The sequence below is a fragment of the Artemia sp. Qi Xiang Cuo genome, chromosome 16 (genome assembly GCF_049724085.1).
Source record: "Artemia sp. Qi Xiang Cuo chromosome 16, ASM4972408v1, whole genome shotgun sequence".
NCBI classification, from domain to species: domain Eukaryota; kingdom Metazoa; phylum Arthropoda; class Branchiopoda; order Anostraca; family Artemiidae; genus Artemia; species Artemia sp. Qi Xiang Cuo.
Window position 1 is genome coordinate 25,056,782 of NC_142809.1, and position 25,746 is coordinate 25,082,527.

General features: G+C 35.6%; 1 protein-coding gene across 3 annotated transcripts in view; it reads left to right on the forward strand.

Annotated features, from left to right (window-relative positions):
• LOC148942708 (protein madd-4-like) overlaps positions 1-25,746 on the forward strand; it is a 305,059-nt gene that overhangs the window by 215,740 nt on the left and 63,573 nt on the right. For all 3 annotated transcript variants that reach the window (XR_016143070.1, XM_089102254.1, XM_089102253.1), the window contains 2 exons: positions 14,600-14,679; positions 24,126-24,288. Coding sequence is in view for 2 of the 3 variants with exons in the window: in XM_089102254.1 (XP_088958380.1) it covers positions 14,600-14,679; positions 24,126-24,288 (243 nt within the window). In the remaining variant the exon portion in view is untranslated. The remainder of the gene's footprint in view (positions 1-14,599; positions 14,680-24,125; positions 24,289-25,746) is intronic.

Consider the following 25,746-nt stretch of genomic DNA (forward strand, 5'->3'; position numbering starts at 1 on the left):
CTTTGGGAGCCCGGTGGTCTTTTGGGAGCCCGGTGGGCCTTTGGGGGCCCGGGGAGGGCCTTTGGGGGTCTGGGGGGCACTTGAGGGCCGATTGGTCCTTTGGGAGTCCGGTGGACCTTTGGGGACCGGGTGAGGGCCTTTGGGGGTCCGGGGGAGGGCCTATGGGGGTCTGGGGGCCCTTTGGGAGCTTGGGGGACCTTTGAGCACCGGGGGCTTCCTTCGGGGTTGGGGTAGTGTGGGTCGGGGTCCTACCTAACCTAACCTGAAAGTGTGATTTCAGAGAAATTCTTTAAGCGTTTAGGGTTAACTTACCTTTTTTAGGGATGAGCATTTAGGGTTCTCCTACATGCTGAATCTGAAAGTGTGATTTCAGAGAAATTCTTTAAGCGTTTAGGGTTAACTTACCTTTTTTAGGGATGAGCATTTAGGGTTCTCCTACATGCTGAACCTGAAAGTGTGATTTCAGAGAAATTCTTTAAGCGTTTAGGGTTAACTTACCTTTTTAGGGATGAACATTTAGGGTTCTCCTACATGCTGAACCTGAAAGTTTGTACCCTGACCTGTTGGATCTGAAAGTGTAATTTTAGGGAAATTCTTTAACCTTTTCGGGTTAACTTACTTTTTGAGGGGTGACTATTTAGGGTTCTCCCACAGGCTGAACTTGAAAGTGTGTTCCCTTACATGTTGAATCTGAAAGTATACTTTTCATGGCAATAGACTATTGTAGGTAATAAAAATGTTGAGGCTTAAGATATTTATTGCTTAAAAATATTTAAAAAAATTTGAAAAAAAAAATAATGAAATATTTAAAAAAAAGAATCTTAATCCATTTGATATGAGGAGGAGCAAGTTTAGGACTTTGGATATCTGATGCATTTTTCAATGTCAGGTATCTTTTCTGGTATCCATTGAGTGAAATATCTAACTTCATCTTCTGGGTCATGGACTGAGTGCAGGTATTTCTCACGTTTGAAGTCTTCTAAATTGAATAATGCTATGTTTTTATCACATTTTTCAGGTTTTCAGGTTAAGTATCATACACTTTTATTAACAAAAAAACAACTCAATGGGACAACAAGTCGCACTAAAGCAAAAAGATGCTTGAAAAAGCGACCGGTTGGATATCATGCATGCCAAATCATCAAACCAATTAAAATGAAAAAAGGGGAAAACAATAATAATAACAGAAAATAATGATAAATATATAATGGCACAAAATATAAAATAAAAATAAAATATCTACAAAAAAAAGAAAAAAAAAAAAGCCTTCTGACGAACCATTAACACAACAAAAAACCGGAAAAGAAATTATTTTTAATAAGGGTTTTAAGTTGCGGCACACTTTCAGCTTGACGAACAGAATCTGGGAACGAATTCCAAACTGACGGGCCCATGTGTCTGGTCACTTGACTCGCTCTGGTTGTGTTCCGTGGCTAAGTTGCAAGACTATCCGCACTCCTAGTTGAATAATCGTGATAAAACGAATTAGGCTTAAAAATATTCATAAAAAAATCCAGTGCAAAACCATTCAGACACTGAAATACAAAAACTCCAATTTGATAATCCCTTATTTCACCAACCTTTAAAATTTTAAACTTTCTAAAAAGTGATTCAGTGCTATCAACACCACGATCATACCTTCCAATCAACCTTATAACCTTGTTCTGCAGAACTTGAACTCTTCTAAAATTGCAACTAAAATTACTCGCCCAAATCAAGCAACCATAATTTATATAAGGTGCTATTAAGGAAAAATACAATAAAAGCAGAATTTTCAAAGGTAAAAAATTTTGAAAATGCTTCAGAACTCCAAGGCCTCGCGCCAGCTTGCATGCTATAATGTCGCAGTGTTTTCTCCAACTCAAGTTTCGATCCAGGATGAATCCCAGATATCGGATCTCTTCAACTTGTGATAGCGGTAGGCCATTGTAAATAATGACACCAGGGAGAGTGGGAGCAGAACCAGTCCTTGTAAACATCATAAAATTAGTTTTTGATGCATTGACGCTAAGTAGGCTAGCACAAACAAATTCATGTAGGCCAACCAGCGCCTTATTAGCCTTGAACAAGAGCTCTTGCAGCGACTTTGCTGCAATCACTAAAGCCGTGTCGTCAGCAAAAGAAGTAACTGAAGCTCCGGGAATGTAGAATCTCATTGTGTCTACAAATATCAGGTACAGGAGAGGGCCAAGAACTGAGCCCTGTGGAACACCACACTTTATGGGAAACGGCTGAGAAGATTTGTTACTCAAAGTCACTCGTAGCTTCCTTTCACTTAAATACGATTCAAACCAATTTAAAACACTACCCTTTATGCCTAAATAACACAGCCTTTCTAATACAATCTTAAAATCAACAGTGTCGAAAGCTTTTCTAAAATCAATAAAAACGCCCATGCACTGCTCGCCATTCTCAAGTGCTGAGTTGATATTTTCCAGAAGATGCTGGACTGCCTGCGTCGTCGAATGTCCTTTCCGGAAGCCAAATTGACCATCGTGTAAAACACAAATTTTCATCAGATACTCATAAAGCCGGTGATGAACAATCTTTTCATAAACTTTTGAATAAATCGGGAGAATTGATATTGGTCTCCAATTAGATATATCAGTTTTGACTCCACCTTTGTGCAACGGTATAACTTTAGCTATTTTAAGCGCACTCGGAAACATCCCCTTTTCCATAGAAATATTGATAAGGTATACGAGGACAGGAAGCAAATAAACCAGAACCGACTTGAGCGTTCTAAGGTTCATTCCATCAACTCCTGCACTGTTTGACTTAATCGTGCTAACAATTTTGCGTACCTCCTCTTCAGTATAAGGCTGGAAATGCATTTCGAAACCTCTTCCTCGCTCATCAACAAAACTGCTTGATTCGAAAACATGGGAGCTCCTTGCTTCTTCTTGAATCTTGCAGCCAATTTCAGAGAAATATTGTCCAAATGCGTTGCAGATTTCCTCAGTTTCTTCCAAGGTCCTATTATTTAGTACAATTTTTGGCTCCGATGGCTTCATAGGGCCTTTTAGAAGATCATTCACAACTTGTCATGTTGCTTTGGGGTTACCTTTACTTTCTTCAAATTCATTTGTAAAATATGACTTCTTTTTTTTCCTTCTTAGGGAATTTGCCCTATTCCTTAGCTCTTTATACATCACATGGAGCTCATTATTCTGCAAATGATTCAGATGCTCCTCACACGCCTGATTTCTCATATTAAACAGATTCAGCAGCTCATTATCACACCATGGTTTTCTTGGTTTATTCTTTCTGGGGTTTGTTTCTTTAAGCGGACACGTCCTATCATAGACATTCGACACTATTTGGATAAACTTTTCAAATGCTTCCGACGGATCATCCTCATTCAGTACTGTTTCCCAGTTAATAACACTAATTTGTTCTTCAAAATTTTCAGATTAACTGGCTTCAGTTCACGCATTGGTATTTTATTCTTTCTGTTATGTTTCTTCACTTCAGAATTCAAATGCAATACAACCGGAAGATGGTCGGAGGCTGGGCTTATAACAACAGAGCAGTACGCTTTACTTAGTATTGCTGAAGACACAAACACATTATCGATGAGCGTTTCCGAATGATCCTTGATTCTCGTTGGAATGCTCACGGTCGGGTATAAATCATTTGACATCATCAGGCTAAAAAAATCCAAATTTGGTCCACGTATATTTAAAAAATCAAAATTAAAGTCTCCCATACATATAAACTCTTGACTAGATCTATTTACCTTTGCAGCAAGACATTCAAATCCTTCAGCAAACTCTTCAAATGATGCACTTGGTGGCTTATATACAACAGTAAAAATACAAGCTCGATTTTCAAACTGAATTTCTATACTAAGGGTTTCTATCTTACCCTCCTTCCAAATGTCCAAATCCTTTCTAATTTTCCAATTCAAATCCTGTCGGACAATGAAAGCCAGGCCTCCACGTCCCATTGACGTTCGACTTCGAGCAATCAGTTCATAACCTGGAAAATTAAAGGACGAAAGAACAGTATCATGACCCAAAAATATTTCACATAATGCCATTATATGTAAATTATTAGATCGGGAAATAAAATCAAAAATCTCATGGTAAGAAGACGTTAAATGACAATTCCATGTACATGCATGAAATCCAGACCGGCTTAACTCCTCCAAAGTTGATAACTGACGATATTTACTATCAAGAGATGGACGAAAACTAATTTGCGACCCATCATTTCCAATATCCGTCAACAAATAATCATCAACATTAAACGGATTATTTTGCAAATCACTCAATCTTCCACTTAAACTACTATTCATATCAACTTACGCAAAAAAGAATCCTATAATTCATCCCTTTTCCGCGCTCAAACGGGGCGATAATTATACTCATAAGAAATCAAAAAATAAACAACAAAATAAAAATGTAAATAAAGAGTAATATAGAACATCTTGACGAGATAAACACTACCAAACTACTCATAAATAACAAACTAAACGCAATCTGAAAGCAAGTTAATTCGACGAGCAGCTCGCTCACCCGGAAGCATTGCGAGAACCTGGCCCCGATCTGACCATACATTTGTCACGCCAAACTTGTCTCTTGCGGAACTCAGCATATCTCAACGGCGATTAGTTAGAGACTGAGACAAAAGGATTTTCGAACCAGCCAATTTTGATTTACTCGAAAACACTTTACAGACCGTCTCACAGGTAGAAAATCTCACGAACACTGGTGCAACTTTATCGTTTTCCGACCCTGGATTATTCAATTTCGACCTGTAAACCATAGCAAAATCACAATCAGTGATACCGGAAAGCCCCAGCTTTTGCGAGGCTATATTCAGAATGGTCGACTTCAAATCAACACCCGGCTGCTGTTTAATACCATGAAAAACTAGAGGTCCAAGCTGTTTTTCTTGCTCATAATCATAAATTTTCACTTCTAATTTTGCAATTCGGTTCTCTAAATTTTAACTCAGTCCTTTGATATTCTTTACTTAGACAAACACGGGCTCTCGATTCGTATTAAACTCAAGCGACACTGACGAAGATATTTTACTCATGATAGTCCTAACCGAAGTTTTCAGAGTTCGGTCCTTTCCACATTTTTTTTGAACTTGCTTAGTAGTCGAGTTCATCATTGATCCTTTTGTCTTAGAAATTTATTACTCAGTTGCTACTATTTTAACTAGCAAATCCGCGGTAGATGGTCCATAAGAAACTGCTTTCAGCGATGCGAAAGTTTTGGAAGCCGTCTTATAAATGTCCGGGTTTTGGTTAACCTCTTTAAACGCACTTCCAACATTTTTATCAGTTTTTGTAGATGCTTCGCAGTAATTGTCCTCAAACGAGATGAGACTATTCTCCGTTAGGCGTGACTCTGTGTGATCCCCATACGCAAAAACTAAGTAGTTGAAGATTCCTTTTTTATCCTTTGAAACTTGGATAATTCTTACGGGCCACAGCGGGAATCTTTTGAAATTCGCTAACGCAAGCTGGAACTGTTGGAACTTTGACATTTCTTCGCAACTACGAGAAAAACCAAAAAAGAGAAAAAAAAAAATCAACTTATCTTTCAGTGGGCAGGCCCACGACAGCAGTGGCAATCAGCAATTGATGGCTGGCCCGGTGGTACGCGGACCCTGCTTTGTTATTCACCACCGTACTCTGGCATCCTTAATCAGCTAATCCAAAGTAATACGAACGCCACACAAATAATAGGATAATTTGTTGATTGCTACCATAATATAAGTCCTTTTTCTTTTCACAAAACATGAATTAATTCACTTATTGCGAAACTGTCCACTGTAATTAATTCTAAATTTAAGAGTTTATCAGTAAGAGTTTATCAGTTGGCACGTTTCCCTTAACATAAACAGCTTGCACACCGAAAAAACTGCATATTTCCCGAATTTCCTCTTGTACATGTTTTATTTCATAGCCATTTTCATTATGTGGTCGTATGGTTTTAGTGTAAAAGCCATTTCGATTTATAAAATTTAGTGTTGGACTCCATCTGTTTTTCTCGTCCTTATACATATTGTATCTGATGTTCCATTTATAGCTATGAATTTCACGTCGTTGATTGTCTATGAGTAAGAAAGCTGCTTCGAAAATAATGCCAGTTGAGCAATATTTCAGATCAATATATTCTGTGTCAATCCCACCAAACATTATTATATATGAAAAAAAAGGGCTTAAATTAAATAAATATGTAATGTTTCTGAAACTCTAACAAATACAGCTCACTTTCATAGAATAAACTGAGAAGAAGGGAGTGTGTTCAAAGATCCAAACTTGAAAACTGTGAAAATGATTGGCAAATAAGTAACGTTTTACATTTCAGCACCCGCTCCTCTGAGTAAATATTTGGAGGGGTCAATTTTCTGAGGAATAACTCAAAGCATTGTTATACGAACATACAGTTTGAATACGTAAAAAGAGATTGAAGCAGGGTGTAGTAGCTTCTATCACATTTAGAAGGGTCATGGATCAATCACCTTGTGGAAATTTGCCGTATGTAAAGAGAAATCTTTGTCGAAAGCAACCTAAACTCTGAAAATCATAGTTTGAATATAATAAATTCAACTTTTCTCAGAAATAACTCAAAGTATTATTAAACGAACGTTCAGTTTTTTATTCAAGCGCATGCCAGATCAATAAAGAATATATCTTACTACCTTTTATTCAAATTCTATAGTTCAAATCGCTAAAATGTCAAAGAGAAATGGTTCGCACAACGAAGTAGAAAACAATTATGATAAAAACAATCTTTCATTTCTATTATGTCACTAATAAAAGCGCTAACCCCCTCCCCAACAAAAATCACGGATTCACGTAAATTTAGAAAAATTGTTATAGTTAAAATCGCTAAAATGTCAATGAGAAATGGTTAGACACTGAAGTCGAAAACAATTATGATAAAAACAATCTTTCATTTTGTATTTTGTCACTAATAAAAGCGCTAACCCCCTCCCCAACAAAAATCCCGGATTCACGCCCCCCCCCCTCCCCTAAATTTAGGAAAATTGTTATAGCTAAAATCGCTAAATTTCGAAGAGAAATTGTTAGACACTGAAGTAAGAAACAATTATCTTTTCATTTCTATTTTGTCACTATTAAAAGTGCTAACCCCCTCCCCATCAAAAATAACGGATTCACGCCCCCTCCCCTAAATTTATGAAAATTAACCCACCCTAGGTCTATCGCAAATTTGCAGACAAAATTAGCTGACCGCTATTTTCAGACAAACACTGAATTACGTAAAAGCACTGAAAACCTCGATTGCCTAAAACCAGCTAATGTATACAGACAGGAAAAGGGGTGACAGCTAATTATAGGCTTCGCGCTGGAGCATTATGTCAAAACAGAACGCTTAATAACAACAGTGACGGAAGTCTCTGTTAGAGAAAAGATTACAATATGGAAAAGCTACATTTTTCGAAAGGACAATTATTTCTTTTTGCGAGAATTTGGTTGTAAAAACATTGATGGATGGGGGGGGGGGGTTAGGTTTTGAGGGTAAAAGAACACCATTTATATTTTCTATCGAGTATAAAGAGTGTATAGTGATGTTTGTATTGTATGGGGGGGGATTTACCTGAATATACTGGCGGGTGATCGCGGAAAATAATTTTATTTTTAAAATAAAAACGGAACTTACATGGTAAATTGAGGTCGCCAATGCTTCTAATTCATCAAATTTATCCATAGTGTCAAAATACTTTCTGATAATTTAATCACATTGCATGCCCGTTATATACGAAATCTCAAGGGTGAATTGTTATGTAACGGGGAAAATCATATGTAAGCAAGTCTCTGATTGGCTGAGAAGGAAACACGTGATCTAACTGTTTCCGGGAAACTCATAACATTTGCATCGAGCAACAACAAGAAGGAAGTGTCATTGACCTGCCCCCATTAGACTCAATAATCCATTAAAGTGAGAAAGTTCCTGTTTTTCCATTCTCACTGACAAAAACCATAAAAACAGACATAAATGTGAGAAAGTTCCTGTTTTTTCATTCTTACTGACAAAAACCATAAAAACATCCATAAATGTGAGAAAATTCCTGTTTTTCAAGTGAGAAAAATACTGTTTTTTCATTCTCACTGACAAAAACCATAAACCACGTGGTTCTATGCCCCAATAAGGTGTGGGTACCGGACCTCCTGAGGCATCTCTACTCAAAGAAAAGTAAAGAACTTCATTAAACCAAAAATTAACAAAAATAAAATCAAATAGTCTACAGAGCGTGAAACTACCACAAATCAGCATCGATAAATAAATGAAACCCAAAACAAACAGAAATTACAATAAATAACCGTGTCAAGCTCAAAACGAGCAGACATTAACATGAATAGGGCTCAAACCCCCTGTGCCTTCCCAAGGCCATAACATAATTTGCACTTTACTGAAAAAGTATAAATGTTTTTACTTTTATAACTTTAATAAATCAAATAATATTAACATTTTGATTACTAAATATCAGTATATGTATATTAAACTGACAATGCATATTCATTTGTATTTTTTTTTCAGTAAAGTGCAAATTATGTATTGACCTTGAGAAGGCATAGGGTTTTTTTTTAACTCATGTTATTAACTCATGTTAATTTCTGCTTGTTTTGAGCTTGACTCGGTTATTTATTGTAATTTCTGTTCGTTTTGGGTTTCATTTATTTAACGATGCTGATTTGTGGTAGTTTCAAGCTTGGTACATTATTTGATTTTATTTTTGCTCATTTTTGGTTTAAGGGAGCTCTTTAACTTTCTTTGAAAAAACTTATTTTGTGGAAAAAGTTTTTTTTAATTAATTTCTGTTTTGTTTATGCTCGTATTGACATAGTCTTTTTAGGGAAAAAGAAAATAACACTTTAAATCTTTTCGTTTTTTTAAGACTTTATAGTTGGGCCTGCTATTTGTATGCTGGAGAAAAATTTTCATAAATTTTTAACAACATACACCCTTTTAAAAATCTGGACACAAACACTACCTTTTCTAGTTGACCTGAAATAGAAAACTAGATACCATTCGCAAAAAAAAATATGTTTACTTTCTTTGATAGCTCGGATAAACTTACGCTATTTTGATTTGGTTAAGTTTTAAGGGCAGAAGTAGCCCCGAAAGTTTGAACATAATACCGTCAGTCGTTCTTGGGATACTTCTGAGATGCCTTATCGGGAATTAGCATTAACACAGTGCATTTTGATTTAATGTTAAGGCAACATTTAGTTTTTAAACATGATGGGCAAGTAGAAGGGTGGGCGTGGGAGGGGGACTATTAGCCCTCCAATTACTTTCGACTATTAAAAAGGGCATTAGCCCTTTCTATTTTCAATCGAATAAGCCCTTTTCGAAGTTCTTACGACAACTCCTTTGATACGAAGTACCCTGGCTAAAAAAAATAAAATAAAAACAATAATAATACTTTGTACCCACATCGATCTTTACTATAAAAATGTAAAGCTTTCCAAAAACTTTCGACTATTAAAAAGGGCACTAGCGTTTTCAATTTCAAATCAAATAGGCCCTTTTTGAGTCTGTTCGACAACGCTTTCTATAAACACCTTTTATTTCCCCAGGGCATAAATTACAACCCTTGCCCTGGGGGTTGTCACCCTCAAATACCTAATTTCCAGACTACGTTAAACAAAACGACTATCTTTCAATAAAAACCTTATATGCCCCAGGGCATAACTTACAACCCTTGCCCTGATGACTGGGGGGAGGTGGGTTGTCATCCTCAAAGACCTAATTTCTAGGACTATCAACTATGTTGAAGAACATTACTATCTAAAAATTTTGATTGGATATGTTTGGGGAAATTGTGGGCGTGAGAGTTAGTTGCCCTCCAATCACTTCCGACTATTAAAAAGGGCATCATCCCTTTGAATTTATAAACGCATTATCTCTTTTTGAAGTTTCTACGACAACGCTTTCTATAAACACCTTATACGCCTCCAGGGCATAAATTACAACCCTTGCCCTGGGGGTTGTCACCCTCAAATACCTAATTTTCAGAACTTTCAACTAAGTTAAACAAAACGGTTATCTCAAAATTCTGATTGGTTGTGTTTGGGGAAATCGTGGGCGTGAGAGGGGCGTTAGTTGCTCTCCAATCAGTTTCAACTATTAAAAAAGGCACTAGCCCTTTCAATTTTGAATCGAATGAGCCCTTTTGAAGTTTCTACGACAATACTTTCAATAAAAACCATATAGACCCCCCGAGCACAACTTACCCCCCGTGACCGGAGGGCTGGGGGGGGGGAGGTTGTCATCCACAAAGACCTAATTTCCAGAACTTTCAACAATGTTGAAGAAGATTATCATCTCAAAATTTTTATTGGATGTGTTTGGGGAAATTGTGAGCGTGAGAGGGAGGTTAGTTGTCCTCCAATCACTTCCGACTATTAAAAAGGCCACTATCCCTTTGAGTTTCTAATCGAACTAGTCCTTTTTGAAGTTTCTACGACAACGCTTTCTATAAAAACCTTATTTGCCCCAGGGCACAACTTACGAGCCTTGCCCTGAGGGCTGTGAAGGGGTTGCCATCCTCAAAGACATAATTTCCGGACCTTTTAACTACGTTGAACAAAATGATTATCTCAAAATTTTGATGGGATGTGTTTGGGGAAATGGCGGGCGTTGGGTTACTTGCGCTCCAATCACTTTCGACTATTAAAAAGGGCACTAGCCGTTTCAATTTCCGATCGAATGATTCGTTTTTGAATTTTCTACGACAACGCTTTCTATAAAAAAAAAACCTTATATGCCCCCAATGCATAACTTACAACCCTTGTCTTGACGGCTGTGAGGGGAGTTTCATCCTCAAAAACACAATTTCCGGATTTTTTAACTACGTCGAACAAAATGGCTGTCTCAAAATTTTGATTGGATGTCTTTAGGGAAATGGTGGGTGTGAGAGGGGTGTTAGTTATCCTCCAATTACTTTCGACTATTAAAAAGGGCACTAGCCCTTCCAATTTCCAATCGAATGAACTCTTTTTGAAGTTTCTACAACATCACTATCTATAAAAGCCTTATATGTCCACAGGGCATAACTTACAACCCTTGCCCTGAGGGCTCTGAGGGAGTTATCATCCTCAAAGTCCTAATTTCAAAAACTTTTAACTACGTTGAATAAAATAACTATCTCAAAATTTTGATTTGATGTGTTTGGGAAAATGATGGGTGTGAGAGGGGCGTTAGTTATCCTCCACTTACTTTCGACTATTAGAAAGGGCACAGGCCCTTCTAATTTCCAATCGAAGTTTCTACAACATCACTATCTATAAAAACTCCACTTTTAGTTATCCTCCACTTACTTTCGACTATTAAAAAGGGCACAGGCCCTTCTAATTTCCTTTTTGAAGTTTCTACAACATCACTATCTATAAAAACCTTGTATGCTCCCAGGAAATAACTTACAACCCTTGCCCTGAGGGCTCTGAAGGCGTTATCCTCAAAGACCTAATTTCTAAAACTTTTAACTACGATGAACAAAATAGCTATCAAAAAATTTTGTTTAGATGTGTTTGGGGAAAAGGTGGGGGCGAGAGGGGGGTTAGTTGCCCTCAAATCACTTTTGACCATTAAAACGGGCACTAACCCTCTGAATTTCCAATCGAATGAGCCCTTTTTCAAGTTTCTACGACACAGTTTTCAATAAAAACCATATATGCCCCGAGGGCTTAACTTACAACCCTTACCCTGAGGGCTGTGGGGGGAGTACAGTCCTCAAAGATACAATATCCGGACCTTTCTACTACTTTGAACAAAACGGCTATCTCAAAATTTGGTTCGATGTGTTCTGATAAATGGTGGGCGAGGAAGGGGTGTTAGTTGCCTTCCAATCACTTTCGACTATTAAAAAAGGCAATAGCCATTTAAATTTCCAATCAAATGAGACCTTTCTGTAGTTTCTACGACAACGCTTTCTAAAAAAGCCTTATATGCCCCCATGGCATAACTTACAACCTCTGCCCTGAGGGCTTTGGGGGGATTGTTATCCTCAAAGACCTAATGTTCAGAACATTCATCCCCGCTGAAAAAAATGACTATCTCAAATTTTGATTGCGTGTGTTTGTGGAAAAAGTAGGCGTGAGAGGGGGGTCGGTTGCCTCCAATCAATGTCGACACTTGAAAAGGGCACTAGCGGTTTGAATTTCCAAATGAATGAGCCTTTTTTGAAGTTTCTACGACAACACTTTCTATAAAAACCTTATATGCTCCCAGGTATAACTTAAAACCCTTGCCCTGAGGGCTGTGAGGGAGTGTCCTCCTCAAAAACATAATTTCTATCTGGAAATAAATTACGATGAACAAAAAGGATATCTCAAAATTTTGATTGGATTTATTTGGGGGAATGGTGGACATGAAAGGGGTGTCAGTTGCCTTCCAATCCCTTTAGACTATTAAGAAGGGCACAAGCCACTCCAATTTCCAATCGTATGAGCCCTTTTCGAAGTTTCTACGACAACTCCTTTTATACGAAGCGCTCTGGTCTAAAGGAAAAAAAAAATAATACATTGTGCCAACATCGTTCTTTACTTAAGCAGCGCAATTGCACTGCCTATGATTATATGAACTTTCTGTTCCGTTTACTAGTAATTGTACTAATTACTAATAAACAAATACATATCTAGGATCACCATAAAAAGCTGCTTCTTTTATTGAATGTTATCAATAGTTAGGCTCTTACACTTTCGCTATAGGGTCAAAATCTATTGGTAGACAGTCTACAATGGGGCAACACATATTTTTTTTTATGGCTTTTTCATATTCCGCTTTTTTTTCTTTTGGTTTCCTTGTAATTACTTTGCAGTCCCAAATTTCCGGGGGTCATGCCCCTCCCCTACCGACGGCCATATGCAGTTCAAATCATGAAGTCCAAGTCACAAGTTAATTATCAAATCATCCCGAACCCCCCCCCCCCTCCCGATAGAAACTTTCTCCCACATAAAATTCCCCCATGGAGAATTTCTCCCACGGATAATCACCTCCCCCACCCACGGAAAAATATACCAGAAAATTCCGAACCAATTGAAAATTTCCCCCGGACAATTCTCCTGGAACATTGAGTCGCCAAAGAGAAAGTAAGCCAAATTAACAGAATTTTGTATAGAAACTCTGGCAAATTCCCTCTTGTAAAATTTCTCCAAGTTTACCTCCAGAAGCTTCCCTCCCCACTGAAAATTCTTCTCATGGAGAATCCTCCCCACAGAAATCCTCCCCCCCCCCCCAAAAAAAATATACGTATACTTCCCAATAATAATTGCTAATCGGTAGGCAACGCTGTAGCGTTGCATATATGAAAAGGCCATAAGGCTTCAAAGTATCATTATTGTTTTTATTTTCCCAGAGGCACTTCATATGGAAGGGGCGGTCATGTGAACTTCGGAGGGGGCTCTCATTCGATTGAAAATAGAAATTTTTAGTGCCCTTTTTAAGATTCAAAGGTGATCGAAGGGGTATATTGAGGTGTATGATAAACTAAATAAAAAAAAACACTATGTGCATCCACTTTACTAAAAAAGCTTATCTGCAATATCTTAAGAACAGCTGAGGGCATTAAGTAAAAAACTTTCATGACATGTTGATAAGGGTATTGAAAAGTGGCCAAAGGGCCACTTGACAGCATTTTGTTACCGCGAACTGTTTGACAGCTGGTTTTGCGACCTTAATTAGCCTTTTGATGTTATTTAGTAGTTGTTGCGGTAAATACAAAACTAGCTGCACGACATATAAATCGTTTTAATTAAAGCGCAAACACTTTAGCCTTTAGAGGGCTTAGACAGGGCTAGCAGCGGTACCAAGTGAAGAAAATGTAGATAGGCAAATATTTTTTAGATATCTTTAATAAAGATACAAAAAAAGGTGTTTTTTCAAATCAAGAAGTAACCAAATTTATATTTTTGATTTTTTTTTTTCTAATGAGATTACAAAGAAGTTATTTTTAAGTTTGAACACAAAGAAGTTATTAGATTACAAAGAAGTTATTTTTAAGATGGGGCAAATTCCTCCTCCAACTTCACCCCTAATTTGCACCTCGCGGGAGTATCCCTACTTTTGATTGTTGTCGTTTCTCTTCGTTTAAGTTTGACAAGATTATTCGTTTTAATTTCTGTTCGTTTTGGAGTTATTTTAAACATTTTCTGTTATTTCTGTTAATTTTAAGTTTGAAAGATTTTGTGTTTGAAAGAAGTTATTAGATTACAAAGAAGTTATTTTTAAGATGGGGCAAATTCCTCCTCCAACTTCACCCCTAATTTGCACCTCGCGGGAGTATCCCTACTTTTGATTGTTGTCGTTTCCCTTCGTTTAAGTTTGACAAGATTATTCGTTTTAATTTCTGTTCGTTTTGGAGTTATTTTAAACATTTTCTGTTATTTCTGTTAATTTTAAGTTTGAAAGATTTTGTGTTATTATTTCTAACTGTTTTAGCCTTTAAAATGTCTTTTTACTTTCTTTGAAAGTATTTTTTGGGAGAATGGTTTTAAGTTAATATTGTAAAAATGTCAGCAGGAATCTTTCAGTGCTGTAATTTGACTTTCTGAAGTGATGATTACTGTTAATAATTATTTAGTAAATGTAAAGAGTTTATGTAATTTCAGCCGGTCAATCTAGCGAGAAGATTAATCTTGTTGTGAAGGGAAAATTTAACAAAGGAAAGAAGAAACAAGTACCATTTCAGGTATGATTTTTGTCTTACCATGTCTTACCATGCTAATGGTGGTGTTTTTTTTCTTTAGCCGCAGCAGTTTCACAGAAGCTTACTTCTATCTTACTTTATTTAATTGTCAACTGCCGTAAAGCGTAGCTAATCACTTAAGGCTATAGAATGTTAGATGAAGCTAAGCCTTGAAGTATTTCTACCATCAAAGCTTAGTTAGTTGCCTATCATAATAGAAAAAGCTATAATTTTTTTTTTTTTTTTTTTTTCACGATGGAGAATCGCTTTGAAATTATAAGTAGGAAAAGTGCAACTAAGGAAGACTTGGAACGACATATTACCAAAGATTGCTGTTTTTGACCATCCGCATGCGGTCAAATGGAAAGTAGGTGGCCCCCAAATGAGATGGGAAGAGACCGTAAGGAAGGAGTTATTTCCGTTGGTTTTAAGTTTGCAAGAACACAATTGTTTAAGTTGTAACACAATTGTAAGTACAGAAACAAAATTGCTGGGGTTAACGTGGGAAAAAAATTAGTAGCTGGTTTCGTATCGAATCGGGAGTTATGCAGGGTTGCATTCTACCCTGCTATAGACTATTTTGATGGACTTTGACCTAATCGACACGTGAAAGCTTATGGGAGAGCATGGAATCAAATGGTAAAGTAAAAATCTCTTAGACTTAAATTATTTTGAGGATTTGAGTGCGTAGATAAAAATGATAGCAAAAATAAGGATTTCATGGAGGTTCTGGGAGTGACGGGAGCAAGAATATGTTTGAAGATTAATGTTAGGAAGTGAAAGGCGCTTAGACTAGGAGTAAATGATCGTGACGAGATGATTTTTGGTAACGAGGACATCGATCAAGTGGATAATTGCAATTACCTGAGTAGTATTATTAAATAAATATAGTGGACGCAGTGAAGATGTTTAAAATAGGCCAAGGCACAGGGTATTTTTTCACAGTTGAAAAAATTTGGATGAATGGAAAGATACGGCTGCTTACCAATATTAGAACATTGGAAGTTATAGCGATGACAGTGGTCAAGAATGGTTTCGAAAACGTGGGCACTCGAGAAGACGGAGAGAGATAATTTAGATATTTTCTAGAGGAATTGTTCACGTTTTTTTTGCGGTACCCATTTTACTGACTGTATCTCAAACAGTAAGATGTAATAAAAATGTGGTTCCATCCTGCTTTCTAGGGCCATAACGGGAGAAAAGTTGAGATGGCTATAAAGCATTTTTAGATGAAGCGTGATAGATTGCCAAAGATCGTCCATTTCGGACAACTATCTAGGGCGAAAGGTTGTCCCTGAATGGGCCGTAAAGAAGTCATACGAAAAGATTTAAAGGAGATTGGAACTTTTAGGGAGGGTGGAAAGTGCAAAGTCTTATTGGAATGCGATGATGGAGGAACGTGCGCAACTGTGTTAGCCTCAGGGGGCTTGATGATGCTGTGAGTTGCTAATTGTATGTCATTGCTACCGCTCATGTCTAAGTGCTATTTCTTTATTCGTCTGTATGACACCAAAAAGGGTTCTTTTTTGGTATCATTTCTTGAATGGAAATGCTAGGAGGCACACTTAGTTTACTATTTAATGCCCCCTGTCAAAAATCCTTTGCCTATAGGTTCGTGTATACTCTCCCCTCTAGTCCTCTTAGTAAATAAATTCTAGAAAACAAATTTTGGAAAAGAAACTACCAAATGAAAAATATTGTTTCTTTTTTAAAGAAAATGATTAAATTACTTATGTGCGAATTCTCAAAGATACCGGTGACAACAAACCCTTTGGATTCTTTATCAATGTGACAAGCTGTACATATATCGTGGGAAAGTTTAAGGGAGAGGTAAAACATCTATTTAACAACGTGTTTTAACAGAAACTCAAGTTGATTTCACTAATTTCATTGTTTTAGTTAAAAAAGATGTTTTTTAAGGTTTGTTGTGTATATTAAAAAAACTAGCAAAACTAAAAAAATCAAATTTTTTCATACATAAGTGAAGACCGAAGTTGAAACTTAATGCTTCACAGACACAAGGTATATCTACATGATTAGCTCAATTAAACTTACTCGTAACATTTGCGAAATTCTACAAACTAGTATTTTACTGAAAATTGAGTTATTTTGTGTTTTTTGTTGAGACTTGTAATTATATACGAAGTATTGATTAGTTACATAATTACATACATGATAGATATAGATATAATCGCTATTGAAAGACAGTCGAGATCCTTATAAATTTGCTTTTTTTATTCTCTGCCGGCTTGAAATACTCCTCTCCAAAGATAAATCTTATTTTTTGGGATGCTTTTTTTCAGCCAAGCGCTAGTTTTCCGAATTTTACAAGTGTTGGACAGTAACACTAGTTAGTTTATTACAGCTAGTTTTTTAAATCCATTTTGCGTAATTTTGGCTAGTGTTAAGCTTCAAGCTTTGATTTTACTTCAAGAAGAAATATGTTTTTTTAGATTAATTTTCAGAAATAGAATGACTTTAGGTTCACACTATAGGCTATACTACTTATCTAAATATTTCCAGGAAGATTGCTATATTACCCTATCAATTCCGATAGATCCACTATTTCCCCGATTTCTTGGCTTGCGCAACTGAGACACCTGGGTTTGTATCAATACCTCCTATTGAATGCTATATGCCCCGATACTTGCTATCAAAAGCTACAAACCTCTATACTTCAAAGCGGTTTTGTATATTTGTGTGGTTTCTTGGCTCGTGCAGTTGAGACTCATGCACTAAAGCACCTGTCACCTCTTTACATAAAACACCTGAAACGCGTTTAACCCTATGTAAGACACTAATTTTATGCCACAATCGTTCTCTTAACCAAAGAACACACAATTAATGTTTGAACTTGTTCAGAAAATAAGGTTTTATTTTGCCGCTTAAATCTGCATAAAAAGCTCGTATGAAGGTCGTACCCTCTTGAACATCTTTCTTGCACTACCATATGTTTTTTTAAAATTTATTTTGTCTTTTTAAATTAATAACACAATGACTCTTCCTCATGACTATAGGTAAAATGTTTTCTTTTATTGATTGTTATATCCTCATTTTGCTCTGTTTTTATTTTCAAATTTTACTCCGAAGTTCTTCAAATTTTTGGCAACTAAACCTTTCTCTTTTCTTTCTTTTGGCTTTATCCACAAATCAATGCTAATCAGCCTCACCCACTGAACAAAGGATTAGAAAACTATTCTTTTTAGCTATGAGGCAAAGATACATATATATTATTCTCCTTTGATACTTCAGGGGGAATTTGTAAACCATATTTCCTCCCTAAAAAAATCCCCTCACTCCTTTTTTTCGTGTAATGTGAAATTCTTTTTTCTGTAATTTTTTTATGCGATTTTTATCTAATCATGTTTCATGCTACTAAAAGTCTGACATGCTTAAGACACCTTCCCCCTCTCTCAAAAAGGTTAATTATTTTCTTTTTTCTTTTGCCTCTTTAAATAATAATTGCAACTAAGACTTTCAAATTTCAAAGTTTTGGAGCTCTAAGACTTTAACCTTTCACAGTTTTTGTTCGGGTCTGTTCAAAAATCTCATGATAATTAGACCCACACACTGTACAAAAGCATAGAAAATTACGCTATTTTAGCCATCACGCAAAAAATGCTTATATCCTAATGTCGTTTGAAAATTTCAAGGCAAATTTTTATTTTACATTCCCTCGCTCAAGGAAATTCGCTCGCCCTATTTTTTCTCGATTTTGCCTCTATGAAAATAAATTTAACTCAATTTTTTGACCGGTAGATTATTTTGTTTTTGTTTGATTTTGTATGTCCAATAGTTTGTCGTCTCTATTATAAATTATATTGAAGATGATCATATTCGGGAAAAGAAGTCGAGAAAGGACTAGATCATGTCAGCAGGCACTACAGGAAGTTGGATTTGACTCAGGGGCGTAGCTCCAGCGTTTTTATTAAGGGGACAAGAGGGGTCTCCATCCGGAGAGTCAAGGGGTATGGGCCCCTTATATAAAATAATTTTTTGACCAAATTATTGGGGGGGGGGAACTGCCCCCCCCCCGAAACGACGCCACTGATTGGACTTCAGGTGGCTGGGTCAGATATATAACGTCGGAAAAGCACTATGTGAAAGGTTATTTTTGTATTATTTTTATTTATGACCAATGCTAATTTTGAATTTCAATTCAACACCATGTATTAATCTTCAAAGATCTGGCTTGCAATATCTCCCTCATCTTCATCTGGCCTTTGATCCTCATACTTGGCCGTCACAGATTACAAGAACTATTTTTTCAAATCCTTGGATTTTTCTGTTTAAGCATGTTTAAGAATAGAAGGTTGTATGTTGCTTTTTACAAATCCCCCAAAGGACCCAAATTCAAACCAATATATGCAAATTATGGAAGAACATATGCAAATTATGGAAGAAAAATCTTCGAAATCGCAAAAAATTGTAATTCTTGTTATGGGGGGTTGGAGACTACTTATTAATAAACCTCCCCTTTGACTTTAATTTTTTTTTTAAAGGTGGTAGTAAGGATATTACGGGTTCCGGTGATGACACTATAAAAAACTTGCATTTCAGATTTCAACATTATAAATATAATAATTTTACTAATGCTTTCTCTCCTGAATTACAGCCTTCCCCCTTCTCCCATACAGTTTTATTCACTTAGTATGAAATTTTATAGTTTTTCCAAGTCTCTTTTTATGTTTATTTGAAGTCCAATTTTGTACATATACTAATGAAAGAGAATCCTTGAAACAGGCGGGATATATGTGCGGACACCCCTGCTACAATCTAATTGACTCTTATAAAGTTTATATATTCTTTTGGGCCAGATTTCATCTTTCTTTCGAACATGATTTTATTTGAATACTAATAAAAGCTATAGCTACCCACAAACACTAATAATCTGTTTGCCCCGTTTTATTAGCTGTTAATCATTTATATTTTCTTACTTGGTTATTTATATCTTTGAAATTTTCACTTTTAATATTGTTAATCGTCAGATTTGCTCAACTAAACTCTTCACGTTTGTCCTTTGGCTCTATTTTTTTTTAAACTCATGATGTTTGTGACCCTAAATAACACACATATGCCTCTTTTGCTTTTAAATATAAACCATGATTTTCTTTTTTTTAATTATGGATAAGTCATCATTCCAGCAACCCCTTTAGAGACAATCACATTAGAGTTTATCAAAATCGTGAAAATACGTCTCTTTGAAAACCAAAATTAAATTCAGCTTGAAATTTATTTTTGAACATTCAACATATATATTTTATTACGACATATATCAACATATATCATTCAACATATATATTTTATATATATAAATTTGAAAAACACAAGAATAGAAATTCGAAAATAGTGAAAATTTAGGGACAAAACTGAAAAGAGACGAATTAGCGGGGACAAAAACCAAAATAATGACAATTTTGGGACAAAAAAAAGAACTATTGGACAAATTAAAAATTGTGAAAACTTTGATACAAAATTTTTAAAAAGCAAAATCGCGTGAAAAAAAAAATAATATGAAGGGCAAAAACGTTGGGACAGAAATTTGGAGAAAGACAGAGAAACGTGAACAAAAGTTCGAAAATGGTAAAAACTTAGGACAAATATTAAAAAAAGACAAATTCGCATGGACAAAAATGAAAATGTTGAGAACTTTAAAACGAAAATTGAAAACGGTGAAAAGTATATATTTCTAAGAATGATTTTTTTTAAACTTCGGGGAAATTGAAAATGGTGAAAACTTTCGACCAAAATTTGAAAAAGACGGAAGCACGTGACCAAAAATGAAAATGGTTAAATCTTTTGCACAGAAATTTGAAAAAGGCAAAAATTTACCAGTCTAAAAATAATGTCCCGATGTTTTAAAATACCTTCTTTATAAAGGTATTTTTTTTCACATTTCTCTACCAAATATTTAAACCTTTTTATTTTTGTTCACGTGCGTCCGTTTTTTTCAAGTTTTTAGCCCAAGGTCTCCACCATTTTCATTTTTTATTTACTTTGTTTCGTCTTTTTTCAATGGTTCTTATATTTTCACCTTTTTCAAACTTTTGTTCCTGTGCATCTGTCTTTTTCAATTTTTTGGCCAAAATTTTTCAGTATTTTAATTTTTTATCCCCGCGATTTCACCATTTTAAATTTTTTCCATAGTTTTATAGTACATTGTTTTTTGGCGGGAAACTTTTCACCAATTTCAATTTTTGTCTTGAAGTTTTCACTATTTTAATTTCTGTTTTCGCAATTTTTTTTAATTGTTGTTCTTAAGTTTTCACCATTTGCAAATTTTTGTTCACGTGTCTCCGTCATTTTCGAATTTTTGTCCCAAAGTTTTTACTATTTTCAGTTTTTTTCACGCAGTTTGGTCTTTTTCAAATTTTTGTTCCAAACATTTCACCGTTTTTATTTTCGTCCTGAACTTTTGACCATTTCCATTTTCGTCCCAAAGTTTTCACCATTTTCATATTTGTTCGTGCGATTTAGTCTTTTTTCAATTTTGTCTCCAAGTTTTCACCACTTTTTGTTTTTTGTTCACGTGTTTGTCTTTCGAACTTTTAGCCAGTGTCTTCAGCAACTCTTTTTGTTCACAGGGTTTCGTCTTTTTCAAATTTTCAGGCAAAAGGTTTCGGTATTTTCAATCTTTGTCGAGATTCTAAACATTTTATTCCTTCTTGCTGAGGGAATTCGACGTTTTCTTCTTTTTTTCTTCATGTGTTTCCACGTTTTATAACTTTTCTCTAAGCTTTCACCTTATTAGGTTTTCTTATATAAATCGGTGTGTTTTAATATCTGGTTCTATAGTTTTTGTTCAAGTTTTGGTGCGTGTGGAGTAATATATTGTTGGGTATATGTTGTTTTCTTATATTTATGCTGAGTTTCCTGTTGTTGAATTTCCTGTTTTACTCGAAAGGGTTGAAATTCACCATGACGAGTTTTCAGATGTGTGTTTTATGTTTTGCCGAATTTTCTATTCTTAAACTTTTCATATGGGCTTAAGAGGCCTGAAGTTGATCACAATGAGTTTTATGATATGCATATTAAGTTACGCTGAGTTACTGCTGATGAGTTTTTTTTCGTTTATTAGTCTGCGATTTCAAACTTAAAACGAGCTGAAACTAAAACAAAGAGGAGTACGGCTAACGCATCCTGTGCCTTCTAAAATCCAGAACATGGATATACACTTTACCGAAAACGTAATACACTTTAATAAATTAATCCGGGTATCAATTTAAATGGATTTTTTTGGTCCACATTTTTGTTTCATTTCAGCAATCTTCGTAATCATAGTTACTCTTTTTTATGTCATGAAAAGCAAAAACACAAAGCTTGAGATAAAAATTGTTAACCTTAGAAATAGTAGTGGTAGTACTACTACTTGTTGTAGCCGTAGTGTGCACATAGTGACTTTTCAACAGTCAAACATCCTCCTCGACAAACCCTGAAAGCTTCAACTTAATAATCTAAGCTCTTCCTGAAATATTGATGATACGCAATTCGACACCTTGTATACACGTACCTTGTATCGTTTTGATTTAATTCGACATCTGTCTTACAATTTCCTGAAAAAATGACCTTAATTCTGTTAGTCTCACTAATAGTACTTGACTACAGTAGTAGTAGCAATAGTAGTAGTATCAGCAGTAGTGGTAATTGTGGTAGCAGTTGTTGGTGTAGAAGTAGAGTAGTAGTAAGAGCATTGTGCATTTTAGTTTGTTCAACACTCCCCTTAACTTACCTTTAACTTTCAGAGTAATGCTCTAAGCCATCCCTAGAATATTGCTCATACGCCCTTCTGAAAACGTGCATGCGTAGTGTTATTTACTTTTAGTTCAACTTCCCTTTTAACATGCCCTGAAAGCTCCAACTGAATCGTCTGAACCTCTTGGTTAGTTAAATATCCCCCTCGACATGCCCAGAAAGTTTAAACTTAATTCGCTAATCCATTTTTGACATATTGCTGATAAGCTCTTCTTACAGCCTGGGCACACATATTGCGTTTTGATATTGCTGATACACTCTTTTGAATATTTGCATGCATATAGTCTGCTTTGATTTAGTTGAATTTTCCCTCATCAGTCTCTGAAATTTCTAGCTTAATACCGTTAGTCTTAGTTGGGGTAGTAGAAGTAGTAATTGTAGTTGCAGTTTTAGTAGTAGTATTGGTAGTAGTAATAATAGTACTAACAGTAGTTGCAGCATTGGCAGTAGCAGTGGTAGTAGTAGTAGTAGTAGTAGTAGTGTAATAGCAGTAGTTGTAGTAGTTTTAGTATTAGTAGCAGTAGTAGAATAAGCAGTAGTTGCAGGAGTAATAGAATAGTAGTAGAAGTAGCAGCAGTAGTAGGCTATGCATATAGTGTCTGTTGGTTAGTTCAACATTTGTTTCAATATGCCTTGTAAGTTTCAAAATAATGATCTAAGCTGCTCTTGAGATATTGCTGATACGTCCTTTCGACAACCTGCATGCACATAGTGTGTTTTGAAACTAATTTAACGCTCTTCTCAACATTCCCTAAAAGCTTCCCTTTAATACTGTTTGCCTTATTAGAGACCCAGGGTCAAACAAGTCCCCTTTCCTCAATAAAAATTCTATATGTAAACAATTGGCAAATTTCATAGCTTACAGGCCCTAGCACAAGGGGTATGGAAGGTCATGTCATGCCCAAAGGCATTGTTATTGGGTCTTTCAGTAATGCTGGACAAAATACCTATATCAAAATTCAGCTCAGATGTCTTTGGAGGAGGGCAGTAAAAAGGGATGTGAAGGGGGGACTGGTTGACCAACGATCACTTTTGAATCTTACATCAGACACCAGAACTTTTAATTTTCTATTGAATGAGGCCCTTTCGAAGTTTCTTACGACAACTCTTTCAATACGCAGTATCTTGGTAAAAAAAAGCATAATAATACACGGATCACACTTCGCTCTTTACTTAGGAGTTTTTCTTCGGGAGAAATACATAATTCTGAGTTGGTAACTTGTTTTTAATTTTTAAAGATCAAATTCTTATTAAAATACTTACACCACAAACAAAAATCACTACAAGCACTGTTCCCGTTCCTTTGTCTTTCTGTTTAACTGAACGTTCTTAGGGCAAATCTAAAAATCTTGTGTTAGGACAGCCGTTTTGTCTCTTTTCACTTTTTAGGAACTTGAAATCTAAGATATTAAAGATGAAAATATAGAAAGAAAGAAACAAACGATAAAGAAAAACAAAGAGAGTATAAAACAGGTAAATCAGCCTTTTTTTAAGTGAAGCCTTTTACAGCTGTAATTGTGTTTACTATTATGCTATTAGCCAGCGATGATGATCGATTTCTGAAGGTTTTGCTGAAATTATGGCAAAATTTTCCTGGCTACTCATTGGTCGTGTCTTATTTAACGATAGCTATTTCATGATTAATAGCAAATTCCTTATCAGTTTCTTTCTTCGCTTATTATAAAAATTCTATTTAGATGTTTGGCGCCCACGGCCACTACAATGATGTACCCAGAGCCCTCATGTCTTCCAGCCACACACTTGATCGTCCACTTGAAGAACAAATGCGTATGGTTGTGACTGATACAAGTTTAAAACCTAACTTGGAAGAAACAATGGAAAATTTGCTGCTAAAGAAAGGTTTTTCTTTTACTTTTTGAAATTAGTAGTCAGACACTTAACTTAAAACCATGTTCCCATCCAAATGTACGTAACGTATAGGTAGTTTTTTAATAGCATGATAGCTACTATGTATGTAGCTAGAACTTATCAAAATTGAAATAGTATCCTCCATCCAAGTATCCTGCATCCTCCTTTCTTCTCCAAAATATAAAAATTTTGATCGGGTGACTCTGGGGGACAATGAGTGTGGGAGGGACCCTCCAGTATTTTTGACCACTTAAAAGGGCATTAAAAGTTTTGATTTCCAGTCAAATGAGCCCTCTCCCAATTTTGTACAGTCACTGGTTCGATATGATCACCGTTTGAAAAAAAAAAACACGCATCCGTGATCTTTCTTCAGGCAAAACGCAAATTTCCACATTTTATACATAGGAGCTTGAAACCTCTATAGTAGGGTTTTCTGGTATGCTGAAATCTGATAGAGTGATTTTAATTAAGATCACTTGATGTTTTGGGGGTGTCTCCCCCCTTTTTCAAAAATTTTACTAATTTTTTCAGGCTTGTAACTTTTTATGGTTACCATTAAATTTGACGAATTCTACGTATTTTGAATAAAGATCAAAATTCGATTCTTTTGATGTATCTATTATTATCAAAAATAAGTTTTTTAGAGTTTCGGTTGCTATTGAGCCGCATCGCTCCTTACTTACAGTTCGTTACCATGAACTGTTCAATCTTTCGCTTTTGATCTCTATCTTAGGTCTCTTGGTAGAGGCGCCATGATTCGCATTAAATTTGCTTTGCTTTTCAAAGGAAACGTACATTGTATTTTAAGCTAAAAATCAGCAAAATTTCAGAAATCTATAAATTCTACTCCTGCCTTCCAACCGACTTGTATTGCCTTTCACAGAGACAATCTGTCTTGGCTTTACTTCAAATCTTTCATCACTTCCTCCAAGTTGAGTTGTACTCACCTTTGCGTTAAATAAATAAAAAAAACAGTTTTTTTAACTGAAAGTAAGGAGCGACGTTAAAACTTAAAACGAACAGAAATTATTCCGTATATGAAAGGGGCTGTCCCCTCCTCAAAGCCTCGCTCTTTACGCTAAAGTTTTTTATTGTTTAAAAAAAATACAGTTGTGAGAAAGTCAAACTTTAGCGTAAAGAGCGAGGCGTTGAGGAGGGGACAGCCCCTTTCATATACGGAATAATTTCTGTTCGTTTTAAGTTTTAATGTCGTTCCGTACTTTCAGTAAAAAAAAACAAGTTTTTTTTAATTTAATTTTTGAACTTTTTTGAATTAATAAAGGTTTTTATTTTGGCTCACCGTACATGAATAATTAAAAAAAAATTGAATATTAATTTTATTTTTATTTGGTTAAATGGCTTTCTCTAAACCTGTCTAATTTAATTTACGAACGTTTTTATTAGTAATAAATATAAGTAGAAGGCTATCGTATAGTCCGAACCCCACAC